This window comes from Paraphaeosphaeria sporulosa (genome assembly GCF_001642045.1).
Source record: "Paraphaeosphaeria sporulosa strain AP3s5-JAC2a unplaced genomic scaffold CC84scaffold_12, whole genome shotgun sequence".
NCBI classification, from domain to species: domain Eukaryota; kingdom Fungi; phylum Ascomycota; class Dothideomycetes; order Pleosporales; family Didymosphaeriaceae; genus Paraphaeosphaeria; species Paraphaeosphaeria sporulosa.
In genome coordinates, this window is record NW_017253371.1 from 943,036 (window position 1) to 959,114 (window position 16,079).

At 55.0% G+C, this 16,079-nt stretch overlaps 6 protein-coding genes across 6 annotated transcripts; 3 read left to right on the forward strand and 3 right to left on the reverse strand.

The window, feature by feature from the left end:
* Window positions 1–247: 247 nt before the first annotated feature.
* On the forward strand, window positions 248–2,090 carry CC84DRAFT_316534 (ornithine decarboxylase). The gene is made up of 2 exons (XM_018185839.1): window positions 248–737; window positions 791–2,090. The coding sequence occupies exons 1-2, from the start codon at window positions 464–466 to the stop codon at window positions 1,849–1,851; spliced, it is 1,335 nt and encodes a 444-aa protein (XP_018030996.1). The 5' UTR covers window positions 248–463; the 3' UTR covers window positions 1,852–2,090.
* CC84DRAFT_1230828 (uncharacterized protein) lies at window positions 2,091–3,920 on the reverse strand (the record flags this gene model as incomplete). Its single annotated transcript, XM_018183709.1, has 2 exons — window positions 2,091–2,722; window positions 2,813–3,920. The coding sequence occupies 2 exons, from the start codon at window positions 3,918–3,920 to the stop codon at window positions 2,547–2,549; spliced, it is 1,284 nt and encodes a 427-aa protein (XP_018030997.1). The 3' UTR covers window positions 2,091–2,546.
* A 514-nt stretch (window positions 3,921–4,434) lies between these two features.
* CC84DRAFT_1199464 (uncharacterized protein) lies at window positions 4,435–6,432 on the forward strand. The gene is made up of 2 exons (XM_018181617.1): window positions 4,435–4,446; window positions 4,509–6,432. Exon 2 carries the CDS (start codon window positions 4,904–4,906, stop codon window positions 6,344–6,346), a length of 1,443 nt encoding a protein of 480 aa, XP_018030998.1. The 5' UTR covers window positions 4,435–4,446; window positions 4,509–4,903; the 3' UTR covers window positions 6,347–6,432.
* Window positions 6,433–6,759: 327 nt separating this feature from the next.
* On the reverse strand, window positions 6,760–7,789 carry CC84DRAFT_1102200 (uncharacterized protein; the record flags this gene model as incomplete). Its single annotated transcript, XM_018174954.1, has 2 exons — window positions 6,760–7,583; window positions 7,642–7,789. 2 exons carry the CDS (start codon window positions 7,787–7,789, stop codon window positions 6,760–6,762), a joined length of 972 nt encoding a protein of 323 aa, XP_018030999.1.
* A 1,666-nt stretch (window positions 7,790–9,455) lies between these two features.
* On the forward strand, window positions 9,456–13,283 carry CC84DRAFT_1209539 (uncharacterized protein). Its single transcript, XM_018182224.1, has 2 exons — window positions 9,456–10,391; window positions 10,450–13,283. Exons 1-2 carry the CDS (start codon window positions 9,944–9,946, stop codon window positions 12,969–12,971), a joined length of 2,970 nt encoding a protein of 989 aa, XP_018031000.1. The 5' UTR covers window positions 9,456–9,943; the 3' UTR covers window positions 12,972–13,283.
* Window positions 13,284–14,706: 1,423 nt separating this feature from the next.
* CC84DRAFT_316738 (uncharacterized protein) lies at window positions 14,707–15,385 on the reverse strand. The gene has a single exon (XM_018185840.1). The coding sequence runs from the start codon at window positions 15,239–15,241 to the stop codon at window positions 14,771–14,773; it is 471 nt and encodes a 156-aa protein (XP_018031001.1). The 5' UTR covers window positions 15,242–15,385; the 3' UTR covers window positions 14,707–14,770.
* Window positions 15,386–16,079: the final 694 nt, after the last annotated feature.

Below are 16,079 nucleotides of genomic sequence, written 5' to 3' on the forward strand. Positions count from 1 at the left end.
CCGCGACACCTCCTCCATCCACTCCCACTAGCTTGCCGCAGCTCACCCCGACGTGACTGCTGTTTATCGCTCACTACTCGCTTCCAGCGACCGCCTTTGGTCAGTGCAAAGGCGACCCCTCCAAGACGGCCTCGGCCAGCTTCCTTTTCGACCTTCAAGTTGCATCTGCTCGACCTTCACCGCACACGTGCAACACCCTGCCTCCTCCGGCTGCAGACCACTAGGGCTGATCTCGAGCGCGCGTTGTTTCCTCCCGAGGCCAACCGGATCCCCGAATCGCACCACTCTCAGCTGCCGCATAGAGTCTCTGTAGTTCTTCCTCTCGAAGAGGAAGAGTCGAGGAGACCTCGCCCACAAGCCAGTCTCGGCTTCACACCCTTCAAACCTCCTTAATACGCCCCGGCGCCCCCAGACAAACCAACCTACACTTATAGCTTATTCCTCCGGACTCAACATCCAGGGAATGGCACCTTCCGCTATCACGCCAACTGAGGAATATAAGTTTACCTACCAAGATTACAAGTCAGTCGAACCGAATCTTGGTACGACCGACAACCATGGCGCCGCGCTGTCCAAACAACTGAAAGGGGAGGCTTTGAAGAGCCGTGTTGAGGCTGTTGACCCGGATACCTGCGATGTTGGCGACGAGGATGCCTTCTTCGTTGCTGACCTGGGCGAGGTCTACCGCCAGCACCTTCGCTGGAAGAAGAACTTGGGTCGTGTCAAGCCGCATTACGGTGAGTCTTCTCTTCTGACATACACACGTGCCATAACGCTGACATCGCTCCAGCGGTCAAGTGCAACCCCGACCCCCAAGTCCTTCGCCTGCTGTCGGAACTAGGCACAGGCTTCGACTGCGCTTCCAAGAATGAGATCGAGACGGTCTTGAAGATGGGAGTTGATCCCGCTCGCATCATCTACGCCCAGCCGTGCAAGACCAAGGGCTACCTCCGCTACGCTACCAATGCCGGAGTCAAGCAGATGACCTTTGACAATGCGGACGAGCTGTACAAGACCAAGCAGATCGCTCCCGATGCTGAGCTCTACCTCCGCATCCTGACCGATGACTCTGCCAGCCTGTGCCGTCTCAGCCAAAAGTTCGGCGCCTGTGTCGACACCACGGGCGAGCTGCTCGAGCTTGCGAAGAAGCTGGAGCTCAACGTCGTCGGCGTGGCCTTCCACGTCGGCTCCGGTGCCTCTGACCCCAAGGCCTTCATCAAGGCTGTGCAAGACGCCCGCTTCGTCTTCGACCAGGCCGCCGCTCTCGGCTTCACCATGCACACACTCGATGTCGGCGGCGGCTTCACAGGCGACGAGTCGTTCGAGCCCATGGCTGCGGTCCTCTCCGCCTCGCTCGACGAGTACTTCCCGCCCTCGGTCCGCATCATCGGCGAGCCAGGCCGCTACTTCGTTTCGACCGCCTTCACGCTGGCCTGCCATGTGATCGCACGCCGCACCGTCACCGACGCCACGCTCGGCACGACGTCCTACATGCTGTATATGAACGACGGTGTCTACGGCAATTTCAGTAGCATCATCTTCGACCACCAGCACCCGGTGCCGCGCGTGCTCAAGAACGGCAAGGACATCATGTACGACGTACGGCGCTCGGGCTACGACACGCCGTCCATGATCGAGTACTCCATCTGGGGCCCCACCTGCGACGGCATCGACGTCATCTCGTCGAGCTGCTCGTTCCCCGAGGTCCTGAATGTCAATGACTGGCTGTACTTTGAGGATATGGGCGCGTACACCAAGTGTTCTGCTACCCGCTTCAATGGGTTCACGAACGACCACGATACGGTGTATGTCTGCAGCGAGCCGGGTGCTAGTGCTCTGCTTGGTCTTTGATCCGGAGGTGGAGGTCGAGCGATGGGGTTGTTTTTCGTTGGACATGTGTAGATGGAGGATGGAATGCGGATAGTCGTAATGTAGTGTAGCATCCGCTACTTTGTGCATATGTATATGACTTTAGCCAGCCTGCGCATACGCACTACCAAAAGTATTTGATAGACGTTTTGTAGAATTTTTACTGTTGCTGTTCGTACATAATACTTCATCTTGCTGCTTCCTTATCCCTTTCCTCCATGTGATAGAAGTCCGCTAATACCTAAACATCACCACGCCCGCCCTCTCCGGATCCAGCTTCCCCAGTACCGGCCTACACTTCTCCAGCGCCAGCGCCCCGTTAATAACCAGACTCACCATCCTGCCCAGCACATCCACGTACCGCTCTCTGATACTCTCTTTGCAGTGCGGCACGCTGATGATGGTGTCGAGATACTCGCAGATCTGCTCGTGCTGCCATTCGGGGGTGTAGTCACCGCCAATGCCCATGCCAGGGTTGATGGCGTACTGCGCGGCGCGCATCTGGGACAGCGTCCAGGGGGACCAGGCACAGATTGGCGCGCGGGAGGTCACGGGGATCACGAGGGCGGGGCAGCCGGAGAGGAGGTGGAAGATTATGGTGCCTGGGGAGCGTCAATATCTCTCTTCCGTTGGCTGGGAATCTCCAGACGGGCGATTTGGCGGGTGCTGGAGAGGAGTTACTCACCGCATCCTGGACGGCGCGACGTGGACCACATGTTTGCGCGATAGGGCGCGATGCCTGTGAAGAGGATGACGAGGCGGTTTGTGCCGATGTCGGCTTGGGGGTTGGGGTCGCAGAGGGCGAGGGTGTGGGTGGATTCAGAGAGGAGCTTGTGGGCGAGGAGGTAGTCCCCTGTAAACTTGACTTAGTATATGCAAACATCACTGTCTCTCGAAGATCGCAAGGTTCTGTTGGGCCGAGGGAGACAAGGGGGAAACTCACCACCCAAAAACGGCCCAAAGAACTGACATATTCCAAAGTCATTCGCCCGCGGGACAGACGGTGTGCGTGCACTGGCAAATAGATACGGACAGAACCATCCTTTCTCGCAGGCTTGCGAGTCGCGCGCGGGATATATCCCCACGAAGCGTAGATCGGCGTCTACGCCCATCAGTTTGTGCTTGATGCCCACCTGTAAGCTCTTCACGCCCGTGGTGACCAGCATCTTCTCCTCTTCAGGAAGCATGTGCTCGATTATGCCCTTGTCAATAGCCTGCTCGACGATCTGGAAGACGCCATATTTTATGACGGTTGAGCCGACAATAGTATCCGCGCCCGAAGCCACAATCTCTGAGATGAAGCTGTCAGCGCCGAACGCGGATGTCACACCATCTGAGATGCCGTCTACGAGCGGTGCGCCGACGAAAGCGAAAGTTGTGAAGAGGACGGCGTCGCGGTAGCGGACGTTGGGGAGGGTGACAGGATTGTTGTCGCCCCAGGGGGAGAGCGAGGTCGGCATCTTCATCGTGGTGGTGACTGTTTGGACGGACGACCGGGCTACACGGCCGAAGAGGGTGTCTCCAAAGAAGCGTTTTACACTGTCTGTTTTTTGCTCGTCTTTCGGGGTTGTGGGATCGCTGTGGGAGGAGTGCTTTGGGCCGAAGAGGCCGGAGGGTGCGGTGGTTGTGTAGTGCGGTCTCTGCTGTTGCTGGATGGGGGGTGACTGAGGCAGGATTTGTTGTGGTTGTTGGAAGGATGAGGGGCTCATGGATTGCTGAGGGCTCATCATCTGTTGAGCTTGCTGCTGGTAGAGCAGTACCTTCTCAGGGGGTAAGTTTTGGATGATCTGCTGGACTTGCTGTTGCTGCTGTGGGGTCATATTTGGAGGATATTGGAGCGGCTGTTGGGCTACTGACTGCTGTACGGGCTGTTGTGCTGAATATCCTGGAGGAGATGGGACGTAGTGCGGCGGTTGTTGCGGCTGGGCTTGACCGTACATCTCCTTCTCGGGTGGCAGTTGTGGATACGCATTCTGCATTGGTGGTAGAGTAGACGTAGGGAGCTGCTGGGGCTGCATTGTGTAAGGCGGAGGTGGGACAGTTGGATTCATGTCGAAATCCAGTCCCTCGTGCAAGCCGAAGGTGTACAAGAAATTGCTCTGGCTTCTGCTCGGGCGATGTTGGTGAGAACAGCGGATATGCAGTGATTGTGAATTTTCTCGAACATGCGCAGTTTTGGTATGTCCGGCAGAATCTTGCAGTGGATCAAAAAATGAGACGAGGCTGAGGCGAAATGAAGAAGCAAAGGTCACTGAGGTGCGCCACGGGTATCTTGAGGAAATGTATGAAGGGAATAAAGTGATAAGGAAAGTTAAGAACGCTTGATAACCACTGAAATGGCGGGAGATTCAACCCCAAAGAAAATGAGGGACATGAAGGGTACAAGCATGCATTGCCTCGTATTCCAGGCGCGAGCTGGCCCTCAGCCGCCCCGAAGTGGCTTCAGCCTTTCCACTTGCGGTGCGATGAAGCGAATGTGAACCAAAGTGGAACACATTATGACCTGATCGTATCGTATAACGGCTATGGATCTTCGCCTGGCGGTACTTGGGGAGACATCAGAAAAGATGATGAAAGGTAAGCAAGCGTGGTTTTGTGAGGACGGCACGGTCCCAAGCTTAGACTAAGATGACTTGCAGTCCATGTCTAGGAGCAGCACTCGCCTGGACTTACTCAGATAAGAAATCTTCGCACCTACACACCCTCATTCAGACATTTTCTGCATGCGGGCCATACTTGGGCCTTGAAGCCCCCGAATGGTTGATGCGCACGTGATTCGCCGTTGCCTAGCATCGATTCAGGGTCGCTCGCCAAGCGCGATGTCATAGGCGCGAACTTTTGATCTCGCGAGCCAACGCTCGAAACATTGACTGGCTCACGCCCACCACAACGTTCCTCTTCTCAAACCGACCGATCCGGAGCAGTGATCCATACCGATTGGCACCCTCTCTTTTCCCCGCCAAATCTTCGCCATCTCCCGATGCAACTTCGATAATCAGTCCTCTCTCGCGCTCTCAAACTTTCTTCTCTCACCATGGCCACCGGGGGCTTCAAGTTGTCGCTTGCCGGCGCCAAAGGTAAGCCAGGGTTTAAGAAACCCACCGAACAGCCCACAAAGCGGAGACGCCTCGCTCTCGACGACGATGAGCCCGAAGACACGGATGCGAAGCAAGAAATCACCGGCTGGGACGCAGCAGAAGGCGGTGCTGTCGACGCAAACAAGAAGGAAGAAACGAAAGGCCCGCGTATTATCCCCGCATTGCCAAACCGCGACTGGCGCGAGGTAGCCCAGAAACGACAGCTTGCGCGCACCGGAGCACCGGCGCATGCAGAGGGCAGCAATGGCGACAACGCGGCGCAGTTGGAGCAGCCACAGATGGCGTCTGGGCTGACCACGTTCGACAAGAAAGACGAGCCCGAGCCCATGGATGTCGATGGCGAGGTCAAGCCCGAGGACAACCGCACCGAGGAGGAGAAGCTCCAGGCCGAAGCCTTTGAAGCCCTCATTAACGGCAAACCCAAAGACCAGACCGTGATCCCCATCTCCGAGGAGGAGGCCTTCGAAAACGACATGCGCGAAGCCCCCGACGCGCCCGACCTCGCCGCCTACGAAGCCACGCCCATCGAAGGCTTCGGCGCCGCTCTCCTCCGTGGCATGGGCTGGAAAGACGGCGACTCGCTGAGCAAAGACAAGAAGCCGGCCGCGAAGCCCAAGGAACCCAAGATGCGTCCTGCACTTCTCGGCATCGGCGCAAAGCCCGAAGCTGCCGTGGGCGTCGAGCTGAGCGAGTGGGCAGGCCCAAAGAAGGGTGGGAAGAAGGCTATACAATACAACCCTGTTGCGCTGAAGAACAAGCGCACGGGCGAGATCATTACGGAGGAGGAGCTTAAGGAGCGCCTGGCGAAGCAGAAGGAGGCGGATGTGCAGGCTGCGCGGAACAACACGTTTGTTGGCGACGATGATGAAGATGAGGGCGAGCGGAGACGCGAGAAGCGGAGGGCAAGGAAGGAAAGGGACAGAAGAGATGACGACTACGACAGCGAGCGGAGAAAGGAGAAGAGCAGGAGGCGCGACCGAGACGAGGAGTACTCTGACCGCGACCGCCGGCGGGAGAAAAAGTACTCCGAGTACGAAGACTCGGACCGTGACCGCCGGCGAGACAAGAAATACCGCGACGACGAGTACGAGTACGATGATCGGAAGCGGGAGAAGCGGCGCGAGAGGGAGCGTAGAGATCGAAGTCGCAGCCCGTATGACGATGAGCGGCGGGAGAAGCGGAGGGAGCGGGATCGTAGGGAGAGGAGCGTCGATAGTAAGGATCGGAGGGAGAGGCGGAGGGAGAGGAGTCGAAGTAGGGACAAGGATGAGAAGCGGAGGAAGAGGCGTGAGTATGAGTATGGGGATGAAAGGGACGAGAGGAGGAGCAAGAATAGTGATGAGAAGTACGACAAGTATGACAAGTACTCTCAAAAATAAGAGAGTCTGCCAACCGTTAGCTCTGGTAGAAGCATGATATCAGAGCATATTGCCATTGCACTTTCTCGTCTATGATCAAGCAGAACAATTTAGTAACCGCGTTCTTCACGTTGCGACATCACACCAATCCACTGCACCGCTTCTCTATACTATACTCTGAAGATACATCTCGAATTACAGCCATTACAAACAGGTTTCTAGTAATACATAGCTTCGTGAAGCCGCCTCCCCCGTCCCAGATGGATATCAACGCTCAATGCAAATGCACTTCCCCCACCCAAACGCCTGACCCAGCCGCATGCGATCATCCAGGTCGTGGAAATCATGCCCAATGCTATGTACAAAACAAAATAAAGACACTCTTCGCCTCATGCTGCACAGCTATCATGCCTCGACGGCCTTCGGGAACGCACCTAGAAGTTCCGCGACGGCAGAGGCGCAGAATCAGCGGGTTTGGGGATGTGGCCCGGTCCGCTTGCGCCGTTGGAGAAGCCGTTGGTGTAGCCGTTGCCATTGGTGTAGCCGTTTCCGTTGGTATATCCATTCGCATGGCCGTTCGTGTGGCCGTTGGCGTTGGCGTATCCGTTCGTGCCGTTTGCGTGCCCATTCGTGTTCCCGCGGAAGTACTGGCCGTCGTTCGCCGCGCCGTCGCCCATGGGCATGCCGCCCTGCTCTGCCATGTCCATCTCGGTCTCGCGGCTCTGGTGGTGCTTCGAGCGGACCGCGGGCATGAAGTCGATGAAGAAGCTAAGGACGTAGAAGAAGAAGATGAAGGAGATAGTCCACTCCAGGACCGCGGCGGCGTTGTACTTCTTCTGGTTCTGCGTGACGCCGAAGGCGATGGCGAGCGCGAGTTCGACCAGGATGAAGGTGAGCTTGATCCAGAAGCTGTAGCGCAAGATGGAGTGCTCGCGGAAGTGGATGCCCAGACGTTGGTATTCCCAGCAGATGAAGATGGCTGATATTATATAGCCACCAATAAAGAGCACGAGGAAGCCGTCATGGAGGTGTGGGTGGCGCAGTGTATCGAAGATGGAGAGCAGGATGAGGCCTGCGGCGCCGGCGATGGACGCGATGATCGAACAAACGCTATAGAATTTCTGCCAGAACGAGGTGTTGGGTGTGAGCTTGCCCTTGTGTCGGAGCCAGCGCTCGAGGACGAAGGCGAGGTCGAGAGACACGACGGTCACCGCGGACATGGCGATGAAGAGGGGTTTGAGGCCTTGCGCGCCGACATCTGTTGCGCATTGTGTTAGGTCACCGGAACTTTTAGTTTCGGCCTTGTGTCTACGTACCAGAGATGTAGGCAATGCGCTGATTGGGATCCATAGAAGGGTAGTGCGGCGACCCTTGGACCGACCATGTCGTCAACATGGCAATCAACATCGCGAGCCATACTAGCGATGAGAAGATGGGCACTGCCCAGTAGGAGATTCCCCACATTGTGCAGTCGACCCGGTGCAGTCGACCCGAAAGGGAGGGAGTGTAACGCGCGATGGCTGACGAATTCGCTGACGATACAAGGCGCTCCTTTCGCGCAGGTGGAAGTAGCGCAGTCGAAGAGAGCAAAACCTGGAAGAAATCTATACACGTTCTCGTATGGCGCGAGATCCTAGGTGCGTGGGTTAATAGTTGCGAGAAAACATGGCCAGCCAGCCAGGGTAATGTTATTTCGTCAGGAGTCTAGCACGCGATGATGTCACAGAGAGTTTTTGCCAGAACACTAATCGCCGAGGCCGCAGACTTCCGCGGTGGGCGATTGGGCTGGCTCGGTAGTCTACGTCACTACCACTACCGAGGGGGCGATTTCATACTTCTGCCTTAAAAGGGTTTGAGACTTCGCACGAGGGAGGCAGGATCTGCGTGGACGTCAAGATTCGGAGGTGGAGCAGTTGCGCGGGAGATCTGATGGGATGAGCAAATGCGGCTGTGGCTTTTCGGAACCTTAAGTGACTAAGCCTAGAAGCCTCTCGGAAGGTGGACAAGTGGACAAGTTCTCAATCCGAAGGCTGTTGTGGCTGGCAGTCACTTGCTTCCCCTCGTGATGACGAATCTCCGCAGCAGTCTGGCACCACCTGGGCAGCAGTCAGCAGTCATGACAAGCCAATTCACCCATGATCATGGGTGACAGAGCGTTGACGCGTCCGGGGCAGTGTCGAACGGACGAAAGACAAATCTCAATCTCGGTTCGACGCAGGGCAATTAGCTGAGATGAGAAGCAACGTCTCGCCCTCACGCGAGGCATTCCGTCAGTTCTCTCGTCTGCGAAAGCTGCTAGCGAGGTCACGAAAGCTGGCCAGGTGTCCATGTGTTGTTTCACCTCAGAAGGGTGTGGGGATGCGGCGGCTGATATAGCTGGCATTTAGATCGGTAATATTAAAAGGCGCATGAACATCTGGTTTCGGCAGGTGTCAGAGATCCCAGGCCAGTAGTCATGATTCCTGATTTTCAAAGGATCTTGTCGTGGAGCACAGCGTTTGCGGGGGCCACATGCCTGATCTTTCTCAAGATCGAGATTCGTCTTGGCTGCGGATGCGAGAGCGAGCAATTGCATCTCGGAGATTACAACAGACGGCACCTCACCGCATCAGTGAAACTCGCGATATCGGACCTTATCTCGCCTTGCACCACATATGATGTATGAGAACGACTGGTACAGCTGAACAACAGCATGATTGTATGGCAAAGATTCTCGTCAGCAGAGTGATCAGAGTGATGGTCGCAAGCTGCGCGTCTATGAACGTGAAGCAAGTCTGAAATTGCGCGCGCGGTCCTGTGCGAGGTACAGCAAGGACGTAGCCGTTGATATGACAGCGGTACCCTATATCGTCCTCGGGCCATGGGCCATGGGCCATGGGCCATGAGCCGAGCGCGATCGAACGGAGGGTGAGATCGTCGTGCATCGAACAGCAAGAAAGAAAAAGCCGTTGTGAACCAGGCTGCGGTAAGGCCTCTGCGCTGTACATGAGGCCAGCGCGCCCTCGAAACTGGGCCACGACGGTCGAGGCGGCGTCTATAGGTGGTGCGATCGTCCGTCGCACTACCTGAATCGTTCTGATCCTCCGCTAGGATCAAGGCCCGGGCCATGCATACGCTTCACCAACCGAACGCTCAAAGGCCTCGAAGTGCCGCTGTCCCCGCTTGCTGATTGGCGAATATGCATTCAGATTCGACGACTGGGTATGTGCATGGATGGGGGTTTCACTTCGACTCTACTTCCAAGTTTGTTGTTTACCGCGGAACCAACCTCATGAGAGCTCCACCTTGGCTAGCTGCCTGCAGAGTCGCAATCGTACCGGCCCAGGACAAGACGGTCTGAGGCCATTTTAAACACCTGGGCGCCTCCATGGGCAGAACCATCTAGTCTATCCTGTCGGAGCGACACCGTGAAGCTGTTGTGCCTTCCCTATTCTTCCGCCCCAGCCTTCACATCCCGTTTCGTGGCTTCCTAGGCATAATCTCGGGTGAGTGCATCGATTGCACTTCCCCGCCTTCGTGCAGCATCTCTAGGCCTGCCCACCACGCGTCCGATGTCTGCTTTTTGAGCTTCCCAGGGCCCTGTTGCTCCTCCAACACCTTCGCTCCGCGTTACACGACATGGGAAACGCACAGAGCCATGGCGAGCCGCATCACAGGCTGGTGAAGCCGAAGACAAATAGGAACTCGCCTTCCGCCGTTCTAGAGAATGAGCACACCGTGGATTCGCCTGCCTCTCTTTCCTCCAGATACGCCAACCTAAGCGCGCGCGACCGGCAGCAGATTAAGTCGCAGTTGCTGTCTCCAGTACAGACCGACTTCGAGCATCGGGGGTCCTTCGACGAAGAACGGAGCATGGAAGAGCTGGACGTGCAGAGGCGACTTTCCTCCCGAACAAATTCGCTATCATGCTTTAGGAATAAAGCAGGATCTACTGCAAGGCTCTCCAGCTTGCCTACGTCGAAGGTCTCCCTGGTGCAGAGCAGCCAGACTGTGGATATAGAGACGGCGATTTCGATTCTTCAGGAAGTCCAGAAGAATGCAACACCAGAAGACATCGCAGCACTACGTGAGCTTGAGCCAGAAAACCTCACAGAATTTAAACGCTAATGTGGGACGTATTGTAGGGCTAGCACTGGCTCCATATGATCCCAGCCCCTCTCCTCGCTCTGCAAGCGTTGAGCCAGGCATCAGCCGCCGCACTTCAGTCGTGAACCGATCTACCTCTTCCCTTACCCGGCGGCGTTCCCTTCTTGCGACACCGGGCCTCGCGACTCGCAACTCGCCAATCGAGAGCAACAGGCGAACATGGAATTCTTGGAGAACACCGAAGCTGGACGTACAAGAGGAGGCGAAATGGCAACGACATAATATGGTGGAAAACTCTCCGCTGGCACGCGTGGCTGCGTTGGGCCTGGCTGATGAAGGGCGAGCGTCCCCCGAACCGCGAGCTCAGACGCCTTCTGACATGGAGTATTCACATATCGGAACTCTGAAACTTGGATCCTTGAAGATCGCGAACGGGGAACCGTCGCCGGCTGCTAGTGCAAAGCTGAACTGGCACGCATCGCAGATATCACATGGAGAAGACTACTTTTCGGACGCTCTGGACAGCCCGATCATGATGAAGTCTACCAGAAAGCGTCGTCATGTTAGAAGCAAGTCCGCGCTACAACCTCCAACCCCTCCACTATTCCGTGGCGTGCGCGTATCGAGCGATAGTCGTAAGGCGAAGACCACGTCACGATATGTTGTGTCGCCAAAACCCGAACCCTCTAAACAGTTGCGACAACAACCTGAATCGTATCCCTCGCACTATGAGGGCCTAGATGAGGAACCAGAGCCTCTTAGGAGGCTTCGTGTGATGAACAAGAGCCAAGATACCCTTGCCACGATGCTATCACAACCTGACATTTGTGACGAACCGCCGGAACTTCCTCAAACGGTTCCCTTCGAAAATTACGATGAGGGCTTCTTTGCTTCAGATGAGGACGTAAATCCTCGAGAGGCAGCCTTACAGATATTGGATGGCACTATGTTCAGCGAGCCGGTCGAGGCCCGTAGCCTGCAGGAACAGATCGTTCCCTACACAACTTCAACGCCTAAAGGCCTGCGGAAAGTCAAATCGCGTCCGCCACCGACGAAGGCTGATTCAGGTTATTCATCTGGTGGAAGTTTCGATGCCAAGCATCCTGAAGCTTCGAAGCAGGGTGCGATCCCAACAGTTTCTAGAAAGCCTTCAATGGCGACTGACTCGCGTCAAAATGAGGACAGAACTGCTCAGGGTGACCCTCCCAACGTACAAGCATTCGAGCCATACCCAGAAGCTCCAATCTCCCATGAGTCCCTGATGTCCGACCCAACAGACGAGTACATTATGCCGGCCAAACCACGCCGATATCAATCACAGGAGAACGTGAAGCATGATCCTCTCCCGCTGGATTGGAACATCAATGATCTTTCGCTAGGCACGAAAGCACCCAAGCCGCCTTCGACCCCAACGTCTTTCATCTCACAATTTTCTATGGACAGTAATGCTTCGGGCCAGCGGCGACTGCAGAAGAGGAATTCTTCATTCCTGGAGCGTCCCGTTGTTCAGTCGTGCGATCCCATACCGGAAGGATCGATTCCGGGTATACCCATGGATATCAGGAAGCAGTTCGTCAGGCGTCTGTCCGAAGCGCCGGGAATGGAATGCCTGACGCACACATACCCCACAAAGAATCACGTTACTCTCGATGAGCCTGACCTCGAGCCGAAACTACCTTATCTTGAGCCTATCAAGTTTCCTTCTCCCCCCGCAACACCGGAGCCTGAAACTCGTGGCAGACAGCACGAGCGTTCCGGGAAGGAACGTTCGTCATCTCTTCACCGGCTTCGACGTAGCCTCTCCCTCTTCCGACGGAAGACGAAGGAAAACAAGGAGGAGGAACAGCCACCGGTACCAGGTGTGCCCATAGTCCTCGACTTGGGATCCACCGCTGCCTCGCTGGGTCGTTCTCCTTATGACGTTGCCCTAGCCACAGCTCACCAAAAGAGGACATCATCACCGGCGCATCCTCATCAACTAGGCAATGCGATGCCGCGAGCGAAGACCATGGGACACATGGATGCCGAGACGGCCGCAAAACTTGCTCGTCTCCGTAGCAAAGATCGCGCATCCATGCGACCGCAGATGCCTCCTAGACCGAGGAGCTACTACAGCGAGAAAGAGGCAACGAGCGAGACTGATCTATATCGACGACACAGCTATTACGGCCATGCACCTCCGATGCCCACAATCCCAAGCATTGGAGAGCTCCATGCCGTCAGCCGTGAGTGTGAGCAGAAGGCCCTGATCCAGTCTGGAGTTCCCCAAGTCCAGCAAGTGTCTCAGGTCCCGCACCCCATCGAAGCGAACTCAGGTCGTAAAATCCGCGCCAAAAGTACTGGTCGCGGTCGCGTAGTCTCTCCTTTAATCGAGAAGTACGAGAAGCAAGTGTCAAGCAACCAGCGACCCAGCCTCGCCGACCAACGGTCACGGTCTTCCACAGTAAGCAACGACGGCACATACTGCGACGCCCTGCGCGAGAGTCATGTCTACAGCTCAGGCAGCGATGCCGTACCCCGGCGCTTCAAGAAGATGATCGAACACCCCGATTGGGGCTGATCGTATATCTAACATACATTCATTGTCCACGATGCACCATTCCGTGTGGACTTTTCCATTTTTCGTCGCAATTGTTTTGACGCAATATACCATCTGCGCGATGCCGCATGCCAATGTCTGGTTTTTCTTAATATGTTCGTCGGGCATTTCAGCTGGATTGGGTGCATTAGGGTCTAAGGCTTGGGCATATGGATTATATATATGAGAGGATCTGGTATTCTATAGGGATGATCGGGAATGGGATAGCCGTGACTACGCCTATTGGAATGGCAATGCAAAGGCGCGGGATACGTACATATGGGAATACATGGGGTATTAGCTCAATTGAACGTTGGAAGATGACACTTGAACTATATGTTTATGGTACTGCGCATATTGTGACAGGCTCGGTCGTAGCTTTGTCGTTTTGATGGCTTAAAGGGATCGAAGTGTACCTTCGCTGCCGTATGCAATGCCTCTGTTATGCCATCATGTGTGTCACGCATGAATGCTGGAAGTCTAGGGTCAAGCAGATCAGTGTGGCAATGCTGTGACAAGCTTATGTGTAGCTTCTCTACTCGATACACGTAAAGAGCGTCAGGTATACTCTCGTTGTATTGTGGCATGCCTCTGCTTTGAACATGCATAACATGTAGATATTGCGAGTCCGACAGCTGAGCTTGAAAGCCTGGCCATATCGTGACAGGTCTGCCTATGGCTTTCTCGCTCAGGAGCTGGAAAGAGCGTCAAGTTTACTCTTGACATGAGTTATCGCGCCTCTGTTGTGCTGCCTCCATGGTTGTGTATCTGTAATATGTGTGGAATTTGGAGTGTAAGTGGAGTATCGAAATGGCGGTGGTTGGTGTCGTAGCGTGATGATTGAACATACAAAAGATACCAGAAACTAGCAAACAGCAGCAAAAGTACAATGCAAGCGCAAAAAGAGTCATCGCCAGGCTTAGGCAGATGCACAGCGTCCGCAATCGATCAGTGCCGGCTGCCAAAAGCAGCAAAAGAACAAGGTGAACACAATGCCCTTGAGAAACCCGAGGCGTGTACGGGTTTACTTTTTGTGTTGTTATGTGTAAAGTAATGAAATCGAACTGACGTACCTTGCTTGAGCATTGTTACCTCTCGGTGAGGGGCATGGCTCGGAGTAACCCAGTGGGGCTCAAGACCACTGAGCTACTCCTCCATGTATAGTCCCTATGGACGTTTGTTGATGCAGCTATGAGGCTTCTAGCAGGTTATATATCCCTAAAATTTGCGGGCTTCACAAAGTTGTACGGCAAAATGGGCGGGTGAGGGTAGCCTTAAGTGAGGAGCCAGCGTAAACAGAGGGGTCCCCGTGAGGCAAGAACAGAAGGCAGACGTGCACCAAACACCGCAACACCACCAGCGGCCGTTCGCCTCGCTTACGCCCACTCGAGATATATCTTTTTACGGGGGTAGCATTTCACCCTACGCTCTCTGCTCCTCCATAATCTCTACCTCAGTGACGGATCGCCATCAGGGGAGCACTTCATGTTGCCGGCAACACTCTGCCGGTCGCACAGCGCCAGAAGCACACCACAGATACAGCCAGACGCTCCTCACAGAAACGCTTCTTCAGCTCGCCGCTATCTTTTTGCCGGGTCCCATCGTATCCAGCTTCAAATTCTCTACGAGCCCCTACTTTGTCGACTGGTGTGATAAAAGCTGCACGCCGAACACCGCTCCGCGTCCCCTCTGCTATCTCTTTACTCCATCCACTTTCTCGAACGGCACGCATTGCATTCTCCGAGCATTCGAATGACGCATGACGAACCTGCATACGACGATCAAGCTGCCAGACGCATGCGGCTCATGGATGGACGGCAGGAATGACTCCGAGTACCTGCACAGCTGGCAGTGCACATCCGCATCGTACAGGGAAGTGTACACGAGATGGAAAAGTGGAAGGTCACATCAGCATCTGTATGGCTGCAAGCACATTGGCATTGCTGACGCTGTTGAGGAATGTGCCCGAGAAAGGTAGGAAAGATGCACCAACCGCCGGCCCGGCGATTGCCCGCCGCCGAACCTAGAACCTGAACCTCGACCTGAGCCTCGTCCACCAACCCAAGCCCAGGCCAGGGGCCTACAATCGACGCAGTTGCAAAAGCTGCCCAAAACGGAATTTCGGCTGAGTAGAAACATGGGTGCACTGGCCGAAGAGGCGTTGGGACACAGGGGTTGCACTGGCGCGCTGACCGACCGGTGGATTTGAACGAAGTCTGGAATGCCAATTCCGCCGCTATTTTCAACAGCATTACGCGGATTGCCGTTTGGGGCAGTTTGACGGCGCCTCACGGCGGAATGGGCAGTAGACTCCCTGCGGCAAACAATTATATCACGTACACACTGCATATGGGATTGGAATAGCCAGCGAAGCATTGAAGGAGTGGCGGAATTGCTGAAACCCTTTGGGTTGTCCCTGATGTCACATAACCACGGCTAGAACCTGTGTGGCCAAAAGCTTGGTGCCTCCTTCACAAAGCCTGCAGCCATTTGTCTTTGTAATGAATCAAACGTGCTGCGTCTACCTTTGCAGAACGTTCGACCTATTTTCCAAGCTCCTGTACACAAATGACAACGTAGTCCTTCGCGGTGAATGCCAGTCAATTTTGGGCGCATGTACATGAGATGCCTGCTTTTCATATAGCTCGTCGGTGTTCAAATCTTGTGAGGTACATCGTCATGGCTGATTCCCCGTCTAGCAGTACAATTACGTGAGCTGGCAAGGTAATGATTGAAACTGGATTGTATCAGAGCCGCTCGGCATGCCGAACATTGACGGGGATACTTCCGACGATAGGCGAAGAATGACGGATGCTGCACGCTAGAGCAAACACATGGGATCAGAAAGCTTAGAAGTTTATGGTATAAAAAAAAATATGGTTGGCAAAACCTTCAAATCATGTCGCTGCAATGTACTGAGATCAAAATACCAAAAAGCTGGTGTTCCAAACCTCCGTACTGCTAGCATTGTTGGTAAGTGCTCTCTTTGAGTGAACACTCCGGTAAGTCCGACTCGGCATAAAGTCTGTGGGGAAGCAGCGAGCCGCTGGCGCTAACCCCCATCACCGCCGAGGCACAAGAGTTGGCACC

Bases quoted from the DNA above. Each gene is read 5' to 3' on its own strand.
- CC84DRAFT_1199464 (XM_018181617.1), top strand. From the start codon at position 4,904: ATGGCCACCGGGGGCTTCAAGTTGTCGCTTGCCGGCGCCAAAGGTAAG.
- CC84DRAFT_1209539 (XM_018182224.1), top strand. From the start codon at position 9,944: ATGGGAAACGCACAGAGCCATGGCGAGCCGCATCACAGGCTGGTGAAG. The intron at 10,392-10,449 runs GTGAGCTTGAGC...GACGTATTGTAG, and splicing joins AGAAGACATCGCAGCACTAC to GGCTAGCACTGGCTCCATAT.
- CC84DRAFT_316534 (XM_018185839.1), top strand. From the start codon at position 464: ATGGCACCTTCCGCTATCACGCCAACTGAGGAATATAAGTTTACCTAC. The intron at 738-790 runs GTGAGTCTTCTC...ACATCGCTCCAG, and splicing joins TCGTGTCAAGCCGCATTACG to CGGTCAAGTGCAACCCCGAC.
- CC84DRAFT_316738 (XM_018185840.1), bottom strand. From the start codon at position 15,241: ATGCTGTTGAAAATAGCGGCGGAATTGGCATTCCAGACTTCGTTCAAA.